This window comes from Diabrotica undecimpunctata, chromosome 1, assembly GCF_040954645.1.
Source record: "Diabrotica undecimpunctata isolate CICGRU chromosome 1, icDiaUnde3, whole genome shotgun sequence".
In the NCBI taxonomy this organism is placed as follows: domain Eukaryota; kingdom Metazoa; phylum Arthropoda; class Insecta; order Coleoptera; family Chrysomelidae; genus Diabrotica; species Diabrotica undecimpunctata.
The window spans coordinates 181,107,851-181,132,264 of record NC_092803.1 but is presented as its reverse complement, the minus strand read 5'-3'; the positions used below and the strand labels follow the sequence as shown (position 1 = coordinate 181,132,264).

The following is a 24,414-nucleotide window of genomic DNA, read 5'->3' as shown; positions in this document are numbered from 1 at the left end:
TTTTTGTTTATATTTTTTTGTAGGATGTCCTGAAAAAAAATCTTATTAGTGGGCCTACATAATGGTTGTGACTGTCTGCATTGATAGAGCTACGAACTTTTTCCATTTTGTTTTCTCTCTTGAGTATATATTTGTTTTAATTAAGTATTTGTTGCTTTGGACGCTTGGCTTCCATCAACGGAATGCATCATATCTCATTATCTCTCGTAGTATAGGACTTCGGTGGTTCTCCAGCTCCCAAAATTTAATTCTTACCTTTTCTGTTATTATATCGGTTACCCTGACTTGTTACAGTTCTCTGAATAGAAAACGTTAAGCGACGTATCTCGGTACATTGACTGCTTCCCTAAGCTTGCTGTTGTGGGCCGCTTGAATCTTTTTCTTAGTTGTTTTACAGACGTGTCCGCGTGCGAGAGATGCGTATGTGAGTACTATTTATTAATATAATTTTTGTTTTCGTTCTTAGTTTGCTTCTTTTACCTGCGAGTTATCTTTTTGACGCTTTTATCATGTTGGCTTTTTGTATTGCGTCTACTTGTTGTTTGAAGGTTATTCCTTTGTCCATTATTACTCCCAGGTATTTAACTTTGCTTTTCCATTCGATGGGATTATTTTGTCAATTATTCCTCTGGCTGTTGATGTATCTTTTTGATGCGTTTTTTCTGCAAAACGCAACCTCGCTTGCGTTTTTTCTGAGTTTATGGGTTTTTATTGTATACTCCAATCTTCGATGTTGTCTAATCTTGTTTGCAGGTTGTTTACTACTATATCTACATTTCAATGTTTGGTCAGTATCTCCGTGTGGTTGGTATAAAGCTGAGTAGAGTTCCAGGTGATCTTGGAACATCTGCGGTGTATATTGTACACAATAGTGGTGACAGGACTGCTCCCTGTGGTACTCCAGGCTCCGGGTTTTTGTGTTCGGACAAGACTTGTCCTATTACCATTATTTTTTCATTGATTCCACCAGTAATGTCAAATTAAGCTTGGGTCTGAAGAAATACATGGTCTGAAATATCTCTTTGTGAAAGATAGTGAATTTTACTGATAAGGTCTTCCTCATTAGTGATTATTAAGTCTAAAACTGAAGGTGTATTACCTTGACGATTTCTAGTAGGTTGTGTTACAAATTATTTCAGATTATTTACTGAGTTTAAAATGGCCATTTTAAATCCTTAAAATTGAAATCTCCACTGAGAGTAAAATAAATGTTTAGTTTATAGATGTAAAATAGACTAAAATTCAGCAAACTTGGTATGTAAAAAAGCAATATTCGTATAAAAAATATTTATTGTTGTCAACTTTAAATTTATTTTCTAATACTTCATTAAAATCCATACTTTTTCAAAAACCTGATGTGATCTAACTTATTTTCTTCCTTTATATTTTCTACAGTCTATGTAACGTCTTTCTTAGATATTTATTTATGCTCTTGTTTATGATTATCTCCTCGCTTACACCTAGCTATTTTTTTAAGGGAGCCACCCTGTAGCTAGGTAAAACAGTCGATAACAGTAGGTAGTAGTTCTAGTAGCGATAGGAAGTTGACAATAAACACATTACAGTCAGCTGACATAAAGGACCTCTTGAGAACATGACGATGTTTTTACAAACATTCCCGAAAATTCTTTTTAATCTTGAAGGAAAAAATGTGTGCGTTTCTACCCACCTATCAGTTTCAGGGTGATTCCGAAGCGTAAACGGTCGCCAGTTGAAAGTTTGCATCGTTTAGTCAGTTCAGTTGCGCTTGTTCAGTCGACAGATGTGGTTGGTTGGTTTATTTCTGTTGGAGCGTCTCTACCAATACGTAAATAGCGCGGGACTCTCGTTTTTCGAAATATTATGTGCCGAAAAAGTGTACTGAGTTTTGTGAGTGTACATTTTTGTGAATATTAAGGATATTTTATTTGCTACGGATGGCGATTACATCGGTGTACAGGGTAAGTTTGATTTTTTTATGAAGATGAGAAATATTACTTTCAAATATTGGATATTTTCAGGAGTTTTTATACAGTTTCTTAATAACTTTAAGGATTTAAACACAATAACAAAGTATTATAAGTTCAATTTCATTGAATATAAAAACTATTCTGGGACTATGAACACAATTGATGCAGTATTTTGAAACTATGTTTATGTGGTACACAAGTTTTTCTAACTCACTCTCAAATATCCCTTTTTATATTTTCTAATAGTTAAACAATTTTTGTGGCTAGAAAACTGTCTTTTTTTACACTATTCAAAAATTATTTTGTTTTAACTTTGATTTTAGTTCTGCGTTTTAGCTTCCTTAAAACTCCTTTTCTGATGTCTCTTTGATTTTTTGGATAAATCTTTATGATTTTGTTTCTGCTAAAACGTTGGAGCATTATTTGTAGATAGATGAAACTAAGTCCCCAACATAGCTATTTTTTTTTATCGAGCTTTAAGAGCTCCGAAAAAAAAGGCAATGCTTCAAAGATTAAATACCATCCTATTGTTTATAACTTCGTCGCAGACGTCGGTCAAAGTTGACCGGTTGTATCTCAGGAACCACTGGCTTACTTTAACTTTTTTTCTTTTAAAACGGGCGTCTTGCCGAGTATTTTCCCCTTTCGATTAACGCCGTTTTCTAAATTTAATTTATACTAATATTTACCAAGATATTCTATTTGTTTATAAGCCAAAAAATTTTTTATATCTTTAAAACAATCCTGAGGCCGCCCAAATAATCCGATTTCAATTCTATAGAGTATACTATGTACGATAGTAGGTGGAGTGTTTTTTTAAATGTAAAAAAATTGGCAAACTTCTATACGGTCTAGTTTTTGTTGAGCAAGATTTTAAAGAATTTTGATTTAAAAAAAAATTAGATTGCAACATTATTATCATCATCATAAGTGACTCGACAATCCGTTGTGGATCTTGGTCTGCTCACAAAGAAGTCGCCACTCCTGTCGATTCCTTGCAACTTTCCTCCATCTTTTGACCCTTAAAATCTGTAGGTCTTTTTCCACATGATCAATCCATCTCCTTCGTGGTCATCCTCTACTTCTTGTGCCCTTTGGTTTTGAAAATGTTAACCTCTTTGTGTATTCGTGATCCGACATCCTAGCAATGTATCCAGCCCATCTAAGTCTCTGCACTTTAACGAATTTCACAACATCTGTATTTTAAACAATACATCCATACATTGCCGAAGCTTTTATACGCAGATGCTAACAGAGTAATGCCTCTATAGTTCTTACACTCCAGTTGATCACCATTTTTATGCAACGGACATAATATTCCCTTTAACCACTCTTCTGGTACCAATTCATTCTGCCATATAAGTCCTATTAGTTTATGGATTGCTGCAAACAGTTGATCAGCACCTTTTTTATACATATTATTATTATTTATTATTATATTATTATTATTATTATACTGTGTAGTTGACGTTGTAGATTTTGTTGATTGTCTATGTTGTAACCTCCATCAATATCGTTTATATTTAGATGTTCCCTGAAATATTGTGCCCATCTTTTAGAACTGAGTTTTTATCATGTAGAATTTCACCGTTAGTGTCTTTACAAATTTTTAATCGTGGTTTAAATTCTCAGCGGCTATTATTTAAGGATTTCTAGTATTTCCCCCTTTCATTTTTATCGAATAAACTTTGTATCTCATTGAGAGTGTTCTGTTCATATTCCCTCTTCTTACGTTGATGGATACGCTTTTCCTCTCTTCTAAAACGTCTATATTCTTCTTTTTTTCTGCTGTGTCCTGCTTCGATGGTTTTTTTATATGCTGCGTTCTTTCTATTTGTGGCCATTTCGCACTCATGATCAAACCAATGATTTCTTTTTTCTGACTTGGATTTGCCAATATTTCAACCGATTACTGTAACACAATATCTCGTTTATTTGCCCAAAGTTGGTTAATGTCTTCTTCTTCTAAGTTTTCTGTCCTTACTTGATCTTCTATTTGCTGTCTGTATACATTTGCAATGTCGGGATCTTTTAGTTTATTAATGTCAATTTTTTCTCTCCTTTTCCCGATCTCCTTTTTTAAATTGGATATTTTCTCTTTTAAACGTGCTTTAACTAAATAGTGATCACTGTTTTCTCTTCTAAAAGACCTAACATCTAATAAGTTAGAGTAGTGTCTTGCATCGATGATTATATAATCTATTTGGTTGATCGTTTCATTATCAGGAGATTCCCAAGTTCCATTATGTATATCTTTATGGGGAAATCATGTCCCAGCTATTATCATGTTCTTCTGGTATCATTCTGATACCATTATCATTAGAAAATCCACAAGGAAAATAATTCCTGTAGCTGGCTGTATACCACGTATAACAAAAGAGGTTAGTCTTTGTATGTGGATATATTTTATTTTATAAAAACCCTTAAAAGGGCAACATTACAAGCACGAACGTTTTCGGAACAACTGTTCCATCATCAGGTTAAAATACAGGTTACCATGCCTGAGCCACCAAAATATTTGGGTAAAAACCCTTTAAAATGAAATGTGTTACCAAAGATTGTACATGATGTTGATAATATTATATGATGTTTAATATTTTAATTAGATTTTACTTCAGGTAACATACACCCATGCTTAAGTGAGTTCCAGTGTCCGGAGAGTAAACCTCTTCAAACGGACTAGTTTGCTAGGAGTTGCCAGCCGTAGTCCGTTTGAAGAGGTTTACTCTCCGGACACTGGAACTCACTTAAGCATGGGTGTATGTTACCTGAAGTAAAATCTAATTAAAATATTAAACATCATATAATATTATCAACATCATGTACAATCTTTGGTAACACATTTCATTTTAAAGGGTTTTTACCCAAATATTTTGGTGGCTCAGGCATGGTAACCTGTATTTTAACCTGATGATGGAACAGTTGTTCCGAAAACGTTCGTGCTTGTAATGTTGCCCTTTTAAGGGTTTCTATAAAATAAAATATACCCACATACAAAGACTAACCTCTATTATCATTAGAGTCTACGTGTAGGCTCTCTTTTCCGATGGTGGGCGAAAAATATTCTCTATTCCGACTTTGACATTAAAGTCTCCCGCTATTATTTTGATGTCATTTTTTTGGGCACTCATTGTACTCTCGGTCTAGTGCCTCATAGAACATGTCTTTTTCATCATCCTCTTTTTCTTCCGTTGGAGCATGAATGTTAATAATGCTAATATTAGTGAACTTTCCTTTAAGTCTTATCCAATGATCAATAGCTTTGAAATCAATTACCCTATGTTTGACTTTGCTGCTTACAATAAACCCGGTACCAAATTCGTGTCGGGTTGGATGTCCACTGTGCTAGTCCACCTCATTTCCTGTAAAGCAATGATATCTGCTTTGGCTTTATTCATTTTTTTTATGAACAGAGCCGTGGCTCCAGGTTGATAAAGGCTTCGTTCCACGTGCAAATGTTTAAATCATTATCCTTATTTCGTTTGCGAGTTCATCGTAGGTTAGACAGTCCGGTTTCTTTCTTTGTAGCTCTCATAACAAAAGGTTTTTTACAGGGTTGGGTAGCTAACCCAACGCCAAACCCCCTTTTCGAAGGGCCATTTCACCCGCTCTCTCAGTTCCCGACTAAACTTTCCACCCGGGTTGGATAAGGGATCTCCAGTTGGGTTGCTCGGTTTACACGGGACACCAGCTTGAAGGTGAGAGTCGGATTTAAGTAGAAGAGGCTAATTGGAGTAAACTGGAATCAACTCGTTCGCGTTCTACCCCTTTATTCCCCAATATTATTATGCAAAACCTATTAAATCGATTTTAATGAAATTTGATGGACTATTTTATTATATTATAAATTTACTAGGCGAATTGTGAAGGTCCTAAGTGCAATTAGGTGGTTCTCCCGCTTTTTTTGTATTTATTGCTGTTTTGCAGCAAAATTAAAACTAAAACTAAATTAAAACATTTTTAACTACTCGTATCTTATATAAAATTCAATTGCTAATTTTAAGTTATAAGCAAGGAAAGTAGAAAAAAAACGATGTTTTTAGTAATTTTTAAATATTTAATTTTTTTGATTAATATTCCCGACCTCTTTGGGAGGGAAGATAAGACAATTATTTTATTACTGAAGTTATCACAACTGTTTCTACACAAATCCGAATGCTACCTATCACATCCACCTCAAAACGGATCCGCTCTGGTTTAACAAAAGCAAGTAGAACTTAAGGAATTAGTCTAATAAATATATTTGTACGGTTAAATAAATAAACATTATAAATTCATCGCGTTTTAGTGTTAGTGTTAGAAGACTTAAATTAAAATAAACATTACCAGTCCTTTTAGGACTAAACCATATTTACTTTCTCTGGCTTATTTTAGCAAAAAACAATTTGATTTCAAATATACGGTTATTTTCCAGGCAATTCATTATTTTCTTATTATTTCTTAACCCCCAGCTAAATTTTAATACCCTTGTTTTTCGTCTTTATGTCTTGTTTTTAATTTCGTACTGAAATCTCCAATGATAATAATTATTGTTATTCGCTTTCTATATTTTTCGAGAGCCTTTAGTCATGTACTTATGTAAAATAATTTGGTATATTTTTCTGGATACGTTGATGTACGAGTAGGTATTCGTATCTAGGTCATACTGCATCTGAAATTTCTCTAAGAAAAAAAAAACATTATTTAGCCTCAAACTGATGTTGTTGAACTTTACTAAAAAACATAATGTATATTCAGGTAATCTAATCCTTTCTGAATATTTAACAAATAAATTTTTGGACAATTGTACTAAATATTTATTATAAAATTTACAAAAATTGTTGCAAAAGTGTCAGTAGTGACACTCAAATATGTTTTGATAACCTTATTAAGAATATGTAATTATAAGGGAACTTTATTAAGGTTATGTAATTATAGTATAATAAAATATTTAAATTCAGAAATTTAGTCATCTACATCCACTAAATCTGGAAACTTTCTCTTGAAATGAGTACCTGAGGTTGGGGCATCCTTTTTATGATTTGATGAAATGTTACTACGCCCACATCTTTATCATTAATTCGAAATGAAGTTTTACTGTCATCACAATAATTCATGCCCACAACTTCTGCTTCACAATTATTGAAAATTTTTTGTATTACACATACAAATTTATATTCTCTTTTCTTTCCAGGAAATTTTGCAAGTACATAATCCCCCTCCATATAATTTACATGATCAGTATTTTCCTTATCACTGCAATCACCTGTTTCAAAAGATATATCATCAAGACTGCTACCAGATTCAGCCCATGATTCAATATCATCACTTGTTGAATCTTTCTTTTTGTTACTTTATTTTTTTCTTTTACTTTCGGTTTCTGTTTTTTAACAAAATTTTTTTCTTCTCTTTTCTTTTGTGTCTCTTCTGCTCTTTTCTGTTTTTCTTCAAAAAACTTGATCTTCTTATTTTTTTATTTTCATGATAAGTTTGCCATTCTTTTGAACTAGCCACAGAAGGAACTTTTTCCACTATTCTTTTTTTACTAAGGATACTCTGGGTTTAGGCCAAAACAGTATTCGTTTAAAAGGAGAGGGTATAATTTCATTTGATGTAGAAGGTGTAGGTAATTTTTCAAGCACAAGTGTCTTGAATAATAGCAAAATTATTATGTTGAAGATTTTTCCTAGTGGGACCAGTGTGACCTTCCGAAATGTTTCTATCTGTTGCAGCCTCAGATTGGTTTAATAACTCACCTATTTCCTACTGTTCTTCGGCTGGCTTATCAGGTTAGTCCTCTACGTAAATGTCTTCAACATTAGGGTTGTCTTCAATATTTGGTATGTCCTTAATATAAGTGGAATCGTCAATAATGTTGTCTTCATCATCTGGTTCTTTCTCACCCTGTTTCGCTTTTAAATTGTTTATTTCTTCTTCTAACAGACTGTATTTTATGCAAATGTTTTTGTAAAAGTGAAAGAGAGATAAATCTTCATTGTCATTGTTCCGTTTTAGGCTTGTTTTGAAAAGAGCTACTTTTTCTTTATCAATAGGTTTCTCTATAAAGTTTTTCCCTTGTTTCATTTCCTGTAGTTCCTGTATTTTCTTTAAAATGTCCATTTACTCATTGTGAAACATAATCGCACCAACATCCCAGGGAACTAAACCACATTTTCGGAAACCATTTTTTAAAATTGATGACACTAACCTTTCTTCTAGAACTTTTTTCAAAAGAGGACACAAGTGAATTTTCCTTAAAACTGGGGAACTCTGATTCTCAATCCGCTACCGGTGTACTGCATCTATCCAACCCCCTTTCAAAGAACGAAATACAGCAACATCCATTGGCTGAAGCAAATGTGTTGCATTCGGATGAAGAGCTACCAATATAATACCATGTTCAGCGCAAAAGCTACTAGTGTGTAATGTTACACGGGATGAATGTCCATCAATGAATAGAATTACAGGGCGAGAGATTTTACTTAGTGTCAACCACTTCAAAACCGCATCAAAAATATTTGTAATGAATTCTCTCATATTTAAATATGACCATTGGTGGTGCTAGTTTATCAGCAGCATTACCTGTTATAAGTACTGTTAGGTATTCTTTCTAATCGGGATTACTTTGTTGGTAAACAGTTTTGTCACCGTTTCTTGCCAATACTTTGTTTCCTTTGGGGTTAACGAAAAATACAGTTTCATCTGCATTAAATACTCGATTTGGGTCATTAAGAACCTCCTCATAGTTGTTCTCTCTAAAATAATTATACACTTCACTGAATCATTTTTGAATGGCCTCTTTTGTTACCGCTTACCTTTCTTTAAAGGGATCCCATCTTTAAAGGGATTCTGTTTACTCAGTTCCTTTATAAGCTGCTGTTGTTGTATAGGAAAACTGGCTCTGGATACATTAATAATCCACTTCACTAAAATCTTCTCCTGATCTTCCTTCAGGTGTGGTTCTGGAGCCATTTTTCTTTTGCATGGAGTTTTGCCTTTTGACTTGTATAACAAAATCATCCTGGGTATACCATACTTCTTTGCTGTTGTTGAAACTGGCTTTCCACATAGTACTTCCTGAATAGCTTTCTCCATAGCTTCTTCTGTATATCGAAACATTTGTCATTTTATAGGAGGCATATTTTTAACTGAAAATTTAAATTTTTGTTTTAGTAGTTGACGTCCAAAGTGTTTCAATAGTTGACATAGTGTCAACTACTAGATATAGTGGATACATTTACGTGATATTTAAAATATCACGTAAATGTATAAGTATACACATTATGTACAATGAAAATCACAATACAATATTATATTTTTACAGACTCGATATAAAATGGTTAGTAGTTGACACCTATGTCAACTACTAGTATTTTTGTGTATTTGTGTGTTAGTAATTGACTTCTTCTTCTTCTTCTTAGCCTCCTGTCGTCCATGTTTGGACATAGGCCTCTCCCAACTCCTTCCATCGATCTCTATCCCGAGCAACATATTTCCAATTTGTTCCGGCTATTCTTTTAATGTCATCAACCCATCTCATCTGTGGTCTTCCTCTTGGTCGTTTACTTTCGTAAGGTCTCCAATGTTGTATTGTAGTATTCCAACGTTGGTCTTTTTGTCTAGCAGTGTGGCCCGCGAAGCTCCATTTAAGTTTGGCAATTTTTGTTGCTATGTCCTCGACTTTTGTTTTGGATCTTACCCAGTCGTTCCTCTTTTTATCTGACAGTCGTATACCTAACATTGCTCTTTTCATTGTTCTTTCTGTTGTGGCTAGTTTATTCATGTTTGTCTTGGTTAGGGTCCAGGTTTGACATCCATATGTCATGATAGGAAGGATGAATTGGTTGAACACTTTGCTCCTCAAGTATTGGGGTATTTTGCGGTTATTAAGTATCCAACTAAGTTTTCCAAATCCTGGCCTTGCTAATCTTGCTCTTCTAGTAATTTCCGCACTTTGGTTCTCTTTGTCAAGTCTCAGGATTGAGATAGTAATTGACAACAATCCTAAATTTTGTTTTGAGAATAAAACAAAGTTAAAACATTAGCAAGATGTTACCTTTAATTAGTTTTTTTACCATTAATATTCATATAATATAGTGATATATATCAAACTACAGTCATTAACAATTTAATCAATAAATAGATAATTTTTTAAACTTACCTTCTTAATACTTTTGTTTAGAAAACTTCTTGCCACTTGAAGTTCACACAACACTCTGACAAAAATTTGGTAGGAATTTTGTGTTTCAAGGTTAAATAATAATTCTATAGTTATAGAAAAGAGGTATAGATGGCACTAGTAAACTATGATGGTAATAATTACATTAAAAATAATTGGAAAAGCTTATTATTTATGCTTAAAATGGAAAATGCCAACTACTGGTACAGTGTCAAGTACTAGTGCATTTACTTATTATGCCAAAAGTAACTGCAAGTATTTTGTTTACTATGAAACCTACCAACTGACTTGTATTTTTGTTTCGCCTTTTCTTATATACTTTTTTATCAGTATAATTCTTGCTGAGGTTGATATCCGTGAATAATTAACCGTAGGGCTTTATCGGCATTCATACCGTGTTGTCCGCGGCCGCCGCAAAGCAAAAGCCGACGTATCAACTTTTAAAACATCCTTTTCCACGAGTCATGTGTTATATTCTCAGAGTAATCCTTATTAAATCCCGGTGTGGCAGAACGGAGAGGATCCCGGAAAATGAGCGCCGAAATCCAGAAATTTGCAGTGAAGCTAAATTTGTTATCTCTCACAACAGACCCGTGCAAGAACTTGTATTATAATTGGACTTGTTACCGTTCAAAGTTCTATTAGTCGAGAAAATTATCTTTGTGGATTTATCCAGGGAGATAGTTGCCGGGAAATTTAATTATAAGAGCCTTTTGTCAATTTCCTATATCCTATGACTTTATCATATTACGTTTGTAATGGGTAGTGTATTATTTTATATTCTAATAAGAATCTGAAAAATTCGTTTGAGAAAAAAGTGGACAATAATACAATACAATATTTTGTACATAATTATCTTTATAGATAAGACCTCAATATTCTTACTTTCAGTTGTAAACTTAGGTGACTACTGTATGGCACTTTCCTTATTTGATTAAATACTTTTCTATTATAGTTTGACTAACTCTCATTCTTAGTTCTGTATAATCGTTATTCTCGTTAACAATCACACGCAGATATTTATCTTTGTTAAGTTTTCTATCAGCATTCCTCTTACATATAATATTTCTTATTGTTGTTGTATCTGTCACAAATTTCGATTGTAAACGTTTAATGTTTGCTCACTTTTGCCACTCACATCTATTACTACTTGATACAGGAGTGTCTATAAGTCTAGTATAGTCTCTGAGATTAAGAGTGTCCTCTATAAATCTGCTATTGTTGATAGATTTACCGTTATATACATATCTATGTATATAATGATGTATATAACACAAATTTGTCGTAAAAAACTGACTTGGGCAGCCTTCGGGAAGTTGAACCACATTTTAAAATCGTCCTACATACCAATATGTCTTAAAAGAAAGACATTTAATCAGTGTGTTTTGCCAGTGTTGACTTACGGAGCGGAAAGGTTGACCATGACAAGGGAAACAATGTAAAAGATCCGTGTGGCTCAAAAGGCAATGGAGCATGCTATGATGTGCGTTTCACTGCGACACAAGATCCCAAACGGCCAGCTATGACGAAGATCAGAAGTGGCTGATGCTGTAGAGAGAATGGTAACACTGAAGTGGGCAGGTCACTGCCCAGTTCCACTAAAGTGGAACTGGGCAGGCCACGTGGCTCGAATGACAGATACCAGATGAACAAAGCGGATACTGGAATGGAAACCAAGAGATGATTCCTACGGAAGCAGAGTTCGTCCACCAACACGTTGAACTGACGATCTAAAACGTTGCCATAGGAATTGGATGCAAGAGGCACAAGATCGAAACAGCTGGAAAATTATAAGTGAGATATCTATCCAGCAGTGGACAAGGAAAGATTGAATAATGATGATAATACAAATACAGCACATTTTTTAAAATTTTCAGCCAAGAGAAATGAAGTTTTAAAACTGAACGAAATTAACGAAAATAAATCCAACGCGAATACAAATAAACTGAAATACAAATATATTTTCATAAGTCAAGCAGACTGTCAATTTCTTCTTCTGTTTTAAGTTTTTGGCCTCCGACACTTAGTTTTTGGTCAATTTCTACCTTACTAGTAGTTTAAACACGATCAACGTGCGACGTTGCCGTATCTGATTGAAAACCTTTTAGAGGATTCCTCTAAAAAAATATATTTTAGCGGTCCTCTGTAATATTTCTTTACAGAATGTCAATGTTACCTAAAGCTTTAAGAGGACCGTTAAAAGTTAAATTTTGGAGGTCTCTTAAATTTAACGGAAATGTTACAGAACACACCCCATACTCCGACAAAATTTAACAAGTTTATGCGAAAAAAGATAAGTTGAGCGTCATGAAAGCGTAATCCAGTTTAGATCTGGTATTTTAGATATAACTAAAGTACTAATATCTATCTCAATATGGAATGATCCCAAGACTGCTACACTTGCATCCACCTGCTTAATTTTTTATGCACATCTGAGCTTCTAGTGTCAATGACGTCACTGATTGACATACTAAAATTAACATTGCCACTAAGCGGACTTCTATAAACAAAATCTCTTGATGCTAACCTGGCAACTAAGGCTGTTTTTAATGCCATATCACTTTGAAAGATAGAAGATCTGACTGCAAAGAAAGTTTTAATAAGATCGCATTATTTGTCCTTGTTTTGGTCAGTATTAATTTCATTTTTTTGTCGAGGTAGTCGACTAATAAATTTATTTACCCGCAGAAAAATCGCTCTCCCGCCCCGCAACAAAAATCGCTATCCCCTCCTGCGATCCGTCCCTTTCCGCGGGACAAAATGCTGGACAAAGGGCGGAACGGGACGTCCCGCGTGCATCATTAAACGACCAATATTATTCGCCTTTTTTTTATGCTATTTTAATTTTAAAAACTAAAATACATTTCTTTCTTTGCACTTGTTGAACTCGCTGCTGATTTTTCGTTGCTAGACAAATAAAAATACTTTAATAACGATACCTTTTGAATGTCTTTATGGCACTTAAGAGTCTATGAAAAATGCCTTAAAACTGACCATATTAACCCTAATTTTTAAAAAAATTTCTCGACTCCCAAAAAAAAGTCCACCCCTTCCAGAAAATCGGTCCTGGATCCGCCCTTGGTTCCTTATTAAATAACATACATTTGGAAGATGTACCGATAGAAAGTGTTGAAAAATACAAGTAACTGGGAACCTGGATTTCAGAAAATAATGATCAAACAACAGAAATAGGGTCCGGGATAGAAATTGCAATAAATGCGTTTGTAAAAATGAAAACAATTCTCTGCAATAAAGACCTTAGATTAGAACTGAGAGTAAGAGCTCTGTTACGTGTTTTCGATACTGGAATATGGACTTTAAAGCTAACACTGAATCAAGAACACATAAATATGCTACAGTCATTTGAAATGTGATGATACAGAACGATGCTTAGAATAGCATGGACACAGAGGAAAATGAACACAGAAGTATTGCGAGAAATGGGCAAAAAAAAACGAAATAATAAATAAAAATAAGAAAGTTACAATATCTCAATATCTGGGACACGAAATGACGGAACAGCGATATGAAATGCTAAGATTGATAACATAGGGGAAGATACGAGGAGAAAGGAGTATAGGAAGAAGAAGGGTGTCATAATTAAAAATTTAAGAGTTTGATTTAGATGAAGTTCTATAAAACTCTTCAGCGTGGCGGTAAATAGATTAAAGATAGGGATGATGACATCCAAACTCCGATTAGGAAACACCACTTTAACGAATTCGAATGTTTCTTGATATAAGTTTATTAATTTGTAAAATTTTGAAATTTTGAAGTTTTTTCGATTTTTCATTCTCATGTCTTTAAAATCATTTCACTATGCAAAGTTTCCAATCTTATTGATTCCATTTTTAAATTATTATTCTATTATATTAATTATATTAAGAAACCCATGAACAAGCTAAATACATCACGTATAATAACTACATAATTGCACAAGATAACCATCGCAAATCGTAACGTAAACGTATAGTTCCAACGGCTTCTTTAAAACATTATCAATTCGCGTGAGTTTAAAAAAACCATGAATAGCTCATAAATAACCATGAACAGGTCGTTTTGGAAATATTAATATGGCCACGTATCAGCTGATATTTATGCATGCGTTATTGGTATTCTACACGTCGTTTTTCAACAAAACTAGTAAATCTTGTTGAAAATACAAATTTCCGAGAATATGCCGGTTCATACCTCGTTAAAAGGCAATTACCAATCGTTTTTTTTTTTTTCAATAAAACTGGCACTTCATTAAAACCGCTCTGTGCTACCACTTCTCGTTGTCAATGAAACTCTTCTCTAATTGGAAAATTTATGTTTTATATATATATATTATTTGGTTTAATTCACGTGATATTCTTCTGTATCGGTAAATTATAAAGGTCATTAATTCGTTATTGCTACTAAGCTCTAATTTATTCATTACTAAAGAGGTTATTTATGCAATAAGATCGATGAAAACTAATAAATCTCCTGATCCGGACCAAATATCAAGCGAATTATTAAAGTTAATGACAAAAATCTGGATATTTTAGTAAGATTATGCAATAAAATGTTCACAACAAGAATCATCCTCGAGAAATGTTAAAATCGACATTTATATGTCTACCAACGACGGAGAATTTAAAATAATGCAAAGAATATCGAATAATATTAGTCTTATATCACGCACGCTATAAACTCTTAAGAATCATACAGGCCAGAATACATTCCAGACTAGCATTAGACATTAGTAACATGAAATTGGGCTTTCCTAACGGTGCGGTGTAGGAACAAGAGAAAACCTATTTGTTTTTGATGTTTTTATCTAAAGATGGTTTGACATTAATCAAGACCTTCACGTCTGCTTTATAGATTAAAATAAAGCCTTCGATAGACTAAACATGATAAACTAATGGAAATTCCCAGGAATAAAAAAGATTATTTTAGCGAAATAGCGAAGTGTTATTATAAACAGAAAGTTGTTTAGCGGTTATATTTTTCAAATAATCTTTTTTGTCAATGATTTCCGGAGTGGAAGTTGAAACGTCCAAACAACCATTATAAAATAACTTAGACATGCCACAAGCAAACAGTTGAGAAGTTTTGACATAACTTCATCATTTTTAAATGAATTATTACCTTATAAATGTGTATATTATTATTATTAATAGCCAGCTGACCCGGAAAACTTCGTACCACCTTAGAATTAAATAATGTTCAATAAGCTCCTTTTTCGAGTCTGTTAAGTAACAGAAATCTCTGGGTAATGAAATGAATCCGGTCGAGGTATCAATAGCGTCTTTACCATTTCCAATATCTAACAACTCCTTCGAAAACACAATTGCACTTTGATCTTGTTGCAAAAACACTTGCATTTATTTGTCAGTTGGGGCGTCTTTACGTGCCGCCACAAATTAGATGATGTTAGGCATGCGTTTAGTTTTGATTGTCACGAATATCTTTAAAAGTTCTATCCAGTGAATGTAATGACGTCTTTTGATCCAATGTACATTCGTCCCAAACGATTAATATTCAATTCATATTGAATTTTATTTAATTTTATTCCATGTTATTCCATTTTTTTCCATTTTATTTCATTTTATTCCATTTTATTTATTTTATTCTAGGTAATTTCATTTTTATTTAATTTTATTCCATGTTTTTCCATTGTATTCCATTTTATTTTATTTTGTTTTTTTATTTTATTTTATTTTTTTTTATTTTATTCTATTTTATTCCACCTTATTCCATTTTATTCAATTTTATTCCATTTTATTTCATTTTGTTCTATTTTATTTCATTTTATTCTATTTTACTATATTTAATTTTGTTTTATTTTATTTTACTCCATTTCATTCTTTTTTATTTTATTTTATTCCAATTTATCTATTTTATTTTACTTAATTCCATTTTATTTTATTTTATTTATTTATTATTATTTATTTTTTTTATTTAATTTAGTTTAATTTTTTTTTTGGTTATTTTATTTCATTTTATTTAAACACTTTCTGACGTAAACTTAAAATCTACATAAAAATATACATAAGTATATGTTGTTAAGTCTCCCTTTAAAAATATGTGTCTTTTAAAGTTTGTCGTTGGTGGTCTTTTAGATCTTTGCGTTGCGTTTTCTATGAAGTCATTGTCTATTCACCAGGTGAAGAGTTAAATTAATTACAGTAGGAGGACTTTTGTGTACGGAAAATGAAGAAAAATTCTCCAAACCGCCTCATTGACATATCTTCTTATCTGATCAATATCTTTGTTGATCATAGCTTTGTTTGTTAATCATAGTATGGCGCCACCTATAAGTTATATTGCGGTTTAAAATGACGGAAAACATAAAAACTGTATTTACGTCCTTTTAGTACAAAATTTTAAAAATTACCTTTTACATAAACCTTTTCCTGATAGTCCTTTGTTCCTTTGTAGTCATTATATTATTCACAATATAAGATAAGTCGCATGATACACTTGCAACATGCAGCATAATTCTCCTCGCTTGCTTCAATCCCCAACGCCTTCAGAGCAATGTTCGGAGCATTAAATAATAGTGGAAGAAATACAAGTAAAAGAATAAATTTTAAATTTTAATAATGTTTTCTAAATTTAAATCAGATAACTTCATTTAATATGCTGAGCTATCCAAAATATTGGCGCAAAATATTAAAACTAAGATTTTAAAAACTATTTCTAAGACAGCGTCCTTCTTGTGCCTGTTTAACCAACCTATTATAAATAAACATTATCCAGAGAATTAGCCCCTCAACTTTAAAAGGGCCTCAGGTATGAATTTTTCAAAAAATCGTCGTTTTTTTCGACTTTTCTCTGCGAAAAATGCATTAATATTGTGTTCTTTGTGTTAGTGTTAATTGTTTTCTTGAGAAAACGCTTGAGTTCGGAGTTGACACCCACCACATATTCGTGGATTTCAAAGCCGCATACGACTCAGTCAACAGACAAACACTTCTACAGGCTATGGGGGAATTTTAAATGCCGCTTCATCTTGTTCAACTAACGGAACTTACACTCACAGGCGTAGAGAGTGTAGTCAGAATCCAAAACGACTTTTCCAGACCTTTCCAGATCTGTATAGAAAGATTTACGATATTTCAACATTATAAAAATCGACTGAGACAGGGAGATGGACTGTCGTGTCTCTTATTTAACCTTGCACTAGAAAAAGTAATTTGAGAGTGCCATATTAATACGAATGGTACTATCTTTAATAAATCTGTACAAGTGGTCGGATATGCAGATGACATAGACCTTATTGCGAGGTCCACAGAATCTCTGATCGAAGCATTTCGATCACTAAGGGCGTCTGCACTTAGAATGGGATTAAAAATAAACGCACAGAAAACCAAGTATATGTATTGTACTAGATCAGGCAACCAGATACCTAGACTATTAATTGATGATCTGGAACTGGAAGGTGTGGGTACCTTCGTCTACCTGGGCTCGCTGCTGACCAAAGACAACAATGTCAGCGAAGAAATTAAAAGAAGAATAGTGCTTGCCAATAAGTGCTATTATGGCTTGAGGAAACATATGGCCCCAAAACTACTCAGAAAAATTAAAGTTACCATATATAAAACACTAATAAGGCCAGTGTTAACATACGGGTCTGAAACGTGGTCACTTACACAGAAAGACCAAGAATTGCTTAAACGTTTCGAGAGAAAAATTCTAAGGAAAATATATGGAGGAATCCAAGAACAGGGTTTGTGGCGTAGGCGCTACAACTTTGAGTTATATAGAAGTTTTGGGGAACCTGACGTTGTAAAATGTATTAAATTAGCACGCCATCGATGGGTAGGACATGTAATTAGGCGAGATAAAGATGCAACGATCAGAAAAATTTTCAACTGAAGAAGACCAGTAGGAAGACGAGCCAGAGGAAGACCAAAAATTAGGTATGAAGATAATATAGAGGATGATCTAAAATCCATCGGAGTTAAAGCATGGAGAAGAGTTGCCAGAGACAGGGGCGAATGGAAGATTGTTCTGAAGAAGGCTTTGGCTCATAACGAGCTGTAATGCCACTGATGATGATGATGATGATGATGTTAATTGTTTTCTGATTCTCTACAAAAGTCCCATCAACAATATTGCAATTAAATTATTATTACATTAAAATATTTCACTCTAAATGAAAAAAAAAAACGATTTTTTTTTAGATTTTACCGTACAGAATTTGGGGAGTAGCTAATTTGTGTACTAAATTTGGTTTTTATGTTCTACGAACCACTTTTCAAAAGATAACGATAACTCTTTCTCTCTCTCACACACACTCTCTCCCTCCCTTCCTCTCCTACTATCAAATATCGGCAAAGTGTAAGCCTGAAAACAATAAAGCAAGTGGTCTATATCGAAGACATCTTATATAACTGCATCTTTTACACAACATAATATTGCTATAGTAAATCAAACCTTGCAATACCCAGTTCAGATCCTATAATCAAACATCTGCAATAATAAATCTAATAATAATCATTTTCCTATAAACATACATGTGTACGCTGGTGTTTATTACCTAGGTACGTTCATAGTCAACGGGTACAAATTGAAAGTAGCGTTCTAAAACAATAAACAGGGCTTTTTCAATTTCCTCATTCATTTCAAACACATTTCGATAACAGTTGAAATATATCAACACAAGTTATAAGGAAGGAATCTATTAGATGTCGACACCAATCAACAGAAAATTAGAGGCAAGAAAATTAAACTAAAGTTTATATTTCATATGTATTTGTTAACCGGGGTTTACTTTTCACAACGGTAAATATATAATTTAAAAATACAATACCGTATAAAATCTAATTTGAATAACATCTACTGATAATAATAGTACGAAAGAGTTACATCAAAATAATACAATCGCAGTACAAAATAGTAAACAAATTATTACAAGATAAAGTGAGTCTTTGCTATGGAGGCTATTTTTAATTAGTAATAATGAGTAAAATAGTAAAGGTAATTAACTGAGTGAAAAGAAATGCTAAATAGTTGATTTGATCTGATAACGTAGTAACTGTCCAAATATATTTTAAACCTTTATCAAACAGTCGAACATCTTCGATAAAAGCATTCAATTTGTTTTGAATTTCATTGTGAGTTTGACGACGATTAGCCCTACGATCAGTAATGGTACTAGCGAAAATTTTTGCTGCAACTTGTATAGCATCTTAGTTTGATTTTGGAAGCAAATAGTTCACAATTTCATCTAAGATATCTTCCTGTACTCTCTCTTCTTCGAGCGAAAGTTGCAATGTACTTTTATTATCATCAAATTTAATTATTTCCAACACTATTTTCTCTTCAGCCAAGTCTCCATCACTTTCTGAGTTGTTTCTTTGAGCAGGTCTCTACTTTTTTGTAGATTTAGTTTTCATTTTTTTACCTTGGGTTTCTCCACCGCTTTTGCCGCCAGCTGCTGTCCTCCTCCTTTCTTCTCTTTTGTCAACCTTTTCTTCTACGTCTTCTACTTTTTGTGTTTTAGCTGAAGATGTTTGAACACTGATATGATACTGCTAATACTTTCCACTTTCTACAGTATACTTGGCTTTTTCTTAAATTTAATTTTCACAACCTTTAACTAGTTTCTCAATGAATGCTTTACTAAAGACGTAGTTCTCCAAGAGAACGGTTTGAGAACGTTTTTGGTTATTTAATACTAAGTCTAGAATCATTTCTTGATCTGTTTGATTAAATAATGAGAGTAAATTAATCTGTAAATCTATTAATTACTTGCTAGCTATGCACTCATCAGTATCAGATACTATGCAAGAATTGAGAATTGGATAATCTTGATTGGCAAGCTGTTTTTTAATATATGTTTTTTGGTCCGTTTGGTCCAAGGCGTGAAAGAGCATTAAACTCAAGGTAATTAAACATAACATAATGACGGTATTAGATTTTTGTTTCGATACAGGGTAGCGACAGCCGCTTATACGTATTTCGACCTCTTTAGGTCTCCTCAGAACGGTATAGCCACTGCTCTGAACCAAAACAAAAATCTCTCCCGTCCTAGACAATAGTAATCAAAATAACTATATACGGACGTAACTATGCCATCTAAAAACAAAAAGAGAAATCAAACGATTTCTACCTAGCGAAACCGAATTCAAATTTTTACCACTGTGTTTCCTAAAACTTGCGAAAGAAACAGCTGGATAAATTACTCGGCAAGTAAATCTAAAATTGCATTCCACATGCCGTTCATCCTGGTCAAAATTCGTAGTGAATGCAGTTTCTGGTATTCCAAACGAAGTAAGTAATAAAACATAATGACGGTATTAGATTTTTGTTTCGATACAGGGCAGCGACAGCCGCTTATACGTATTTCGACCTCTTTAGGTCTCCTCAGAACGGTATAGCCGCTGCTCTGAACCAAAACAAAAATCTCTCCCGTCCTAGACAATAGTTATCAAAATAACTATATACGGACGTAACTACGCCATCTAAAAACAAAAAGAGAAATCAAACGATTTCTACCTAGCGACGCCGAATTCAAATTTTTACCACTGTGTTCCCTAAAACTTGCGAAACAAACAGCTGGATAAATTACTCGGCAAGGGAATCTAGAATTGCAATGCACATGCCGTTCATCCTGGTCAAAATTCGTAGTGAATTCAGTCTCTGGTACTCCAAACGAAGTAAGTAATAAAACATAATGACGGTATTAGATTTTTGTTTCGATACAGGGCAGCGACAGCCGCTTATACGTATTTCGACCTCTTTAGGTCTCCTCAGAACAGTATAGCCACTGCTCTGAACCAAAACAAAAATCTCTCCCGTCCTAGACAATAGTTATCAAAATAACTATATACGGACGTAACTACGCCATCTAAAAACAAAAAGAGAAATCAAACGATTTCTACCTAGCGACGCCGAATTCAAATTTTTACCACTGTGTTCCCTAAAACTTGCGAAACAAACAGCTGGATAAATTACTCGGCAAGGGAATCTAGAATTGCAATGCACATGCCGTTCATCCTGGTCAAAATTCGTAGTGAATTCAGTCTCTGGTACTCCAAACGAAGTAAGTAATAAAACATAATGACGGTATTAGATTTTTGTTTCGATACAGGGCAGCGACAGCCGCTTATACGTATTTCGACCTCTTTAGGTCTCCTCAGAACAGTATAGCCACTGCTCTGAACCAAAACAAAAATCTCTCCCGTTCTAGACAATAGTTATCAAAATAACTATATACGGACGTAACTACGCCATCTAAAAACAAAAAGAGAAATCAAACGATTTCTACCTAGCGAAACCGAATTCAAATTTTTACCACTGTGTTTCCTAAAACTTGCGAAACAAACAGCTGGATAAATTACTCAGCAAGGGAATCTAAGGCAAGGCGCTCACCAACGTGGCAACCAAATGGCGTGGCAATGGCGAGTGAGTGCTGTGGTGTCCCAGTGGCAGATTGAATTGTTAAACCTTTATAAACATAATGTAGTCGCACATATCGAAAGGTCGCACATGCGACTACATATATTTATACATTTGACCTGCCACTGGGACACCACAACACTTGTTCGCCATTGCCACGCCATTTGGTTGCCACGTTGGTGAGCGCCTTGTCTAAAATTGCATTCCACATGCCGTTCATCCTGGTCAAAATTCATAGTGAATTCTCAAGGTAATTATTTTGTTTGTAGAAAAGGTTTACCCATTCATTCTGAGACCTGGCATAAATATCCGGGATATACTGAGCACTGGCCATTCTTCCAGTTAAAGATCCATAACTAACAGTTTGATCAAAAAGAGAGAAAAACAACTTATCACTGGAATCAATTTGGTTTAAAATAGAAGATATTGGTGTTGGCCTAGTTAAGCCGGTTAGAGCTAGCTCTCTTGATTTTAGCTTTTCTTCTGGCAATAAAAGATTCTGTGTCATACTGAATTGGTAAGTCACCAATACTGATCTGCCGTTGTTCAACTAACTTCTCATTCATTTCTCCGACTATTCTCTGTATATATGAGCTATCAATATGTTGTCCCAATACTGACTGTATATCCTTATTGCTTTTTAAAATATCATTTAGTTGAGAATTTATGTGTGCCAAATCTACACTTACGATCTTAGATAACTGGTCTAAATGTATTCTACCATTGTGGTCATATAATTCTCTTTTTATATCTGATACTAACTGAGCAGGTGTAAGATATTCCTTACCATCGCTGGTAAATATCAGATCTACCATTTTTGTTCTAACCATGATACAGTAGACTCCCTCTATAACGAGAACTGAAATGGCAGACTAATTACCTCGTTATAAGCGGATCTCGTTATATCCAACAACAATAATACTGTGCATACATATGAATTGTAGTTTTCTAAAACATTAACTTTCTATAGTGAAGCCATTCGGAGCAATATAAGATGCTAATAAATATTGTTTGAATGGCGTTTTTAAAACAAAGTTGTTTACTTTTACTGTCAATGAAATGTATTAAAACAAAAAAGAGTTGTTTACTTTTATTGTCAATGATATACGTTAAAACAAAAAATCTGTATTCTGTAAATATGTATAAAGCGTATTTTCAAGCTTTAAATTGTCCAGTATTCTATCTATCATATTTTCTAAAGATGTGAAACAGTTTTATGCTTCTTCATTTGCGTTTTGTCCTTGGATAAAGTTTCTGACAACCTTTAAAACACTTTCACATCTTGTCTATTAGGACCCATATTATTAGATGTGAATGGTCAATCCCCTACAATGACACTTATGAATCATAAATTTTACATTTCCGACTAAGAATCATAAATTGTAAGAAGTTTATTGTGGGCGGCCCGCAGTTAAAAAGGGTATTTATTTATAGCTACGGCCGGGCCAAAACGTAAAAAACACGTTTTTCAATCTTATTTTCTCTCGTTATAAGCAAATTTACCTCGCTATAGAGGGTTATAGTTCAATAGAAATTTCACGGGACATCTAATGTACCTCGTTATAAGCGAAACCTCGTAATAACCGTGTTCGTTATAGAGGGAGTATACTGTATGATTTGTATACAGTTCCTTTCAGATAACTTTTGAGTCGCAAAACTCTTGAGCTGCACTTTTTGAAAATCTGCATCTAAACGTTTGACCTCTTTCCAATCTGCCATTTTTCAAACAAACAGGAGAATTTAAATAATTTAAAGAAAATTACTTTACTAGTAAACAAAATTAACCATATGGAGTATGGACTAAGAAATGTTTTTGCAATTGTGTTTAAACGTCACACCTAATCCAAATATATCAATTATACTGCAAATAAAAGAGCTGCGAAGAATACTTTGGAGTTAAAAATAACTCAAAACGGAACACTGGACACTTAAGATGGCGTATTCTTTGTCTGTGTTATCTATATTTTTAATAAAATTCAAACTAACTACTTTTCTTAAAAAATAACTACTTTTTTTATCTTTTTAACAGTTAAACAATTGCTTACCGTATATCATCAACTGGTAAATTTTTCCTCGTAAAACTAAAGTTTATTCTATAGTTTGCCCTTCTTTCGGTATCGTATAAAAACATTAGAAGAACTTTGTCCATTAATCAACCGCACTAATTGCTTTACATCTTACCCAAATTCCTAGGAGGTGGTTCGACAGACAAAAAACTGTGATTTATCGCGAAAAGAAAAAAGAAAAGCAAGCGGTTTTTGTAAAAGACAATAAAACTATTTGAAGGAAAACAGACGTAAAGACAATGGTAATTAGGCCACCTGCGGTTGTCTCCACTTGACCTTATTTTTAGAAATGTTTCACGGATGGTCGAGGAAGTTAAATACTGGCTTCTGAATAATAAAATCATCAGTAAATTTCTAAGAAGTATTTTTCAGCACCTTTTTTATTTTGTAAACTTTTTTACCACCCAGAACGATTTGCTTATTTATCGTTCATATAATTTTTTTAGACATTTTAGAGTAGCTTGTATATACCTAGTTGCGAGACTTTCGCCTCATACGATCAGAGAATAGCTTACCCCGCAAGTTTTAGATTTTTTATGTTAGCTGAGTAGAATAACAATTAAAAAAAACTAATTCTACTATTCAAAAAGGAGATAAAAAGCATCCAGAAAACTACAGAGGTATAAACTTGTTAAGCACTACGCTAAAACTTATAACTAAAAGGTAAAAGAAATAATAAGTTAGACTTACTCACAATCAATTTAATTTAACTAATCGGACGACCGGTTTCGCTTTCTATAATATGCAAAGCATCTTCAGGTCACGATACAAAGTTAAAATGCTGAAAATAATAATCCCATATTAGGGTGTTGTCTAATAATGATAAAACATAGGTAGATGATATAATTATACAAATTACAGT

General features: G+C 33.4%; 1 protein-coding gene and 1 pseudogene across 1 annotated transcript in view; one reads left to right on the top strand and one right to left on the bottom strand.

The window, feature by feature from the left end:
- Positions 1 to 1,604: 1,604 nt before the first annotated feature.
- The window catches only part of wgn (Tumor necrosis factor receptor superfamily member wengen), a 228,856-nt gene continuing 206,046 nt past the window's right edge, over positions 1,605 to 24,414 (top strand). The window contains exon 1 of the mRNA XM_072520684.1: positions 1,605 to 1,940. Within this exon, the coding sequence (XP_072376785.1) occupies positions 1,917 to 1,940 (24 nt within the window). The 5' untranslated portion in view covers positions 1,605 to 1,916. The remainder of the gene's footprint in view (positions 1,941 to 24,414) is intronic.
- On the bottom strand, positions 19,032 to 23,316 carry LOC140442513 (E3 UFM1-protein ligase 1 homolog; annotated as a pseudogene).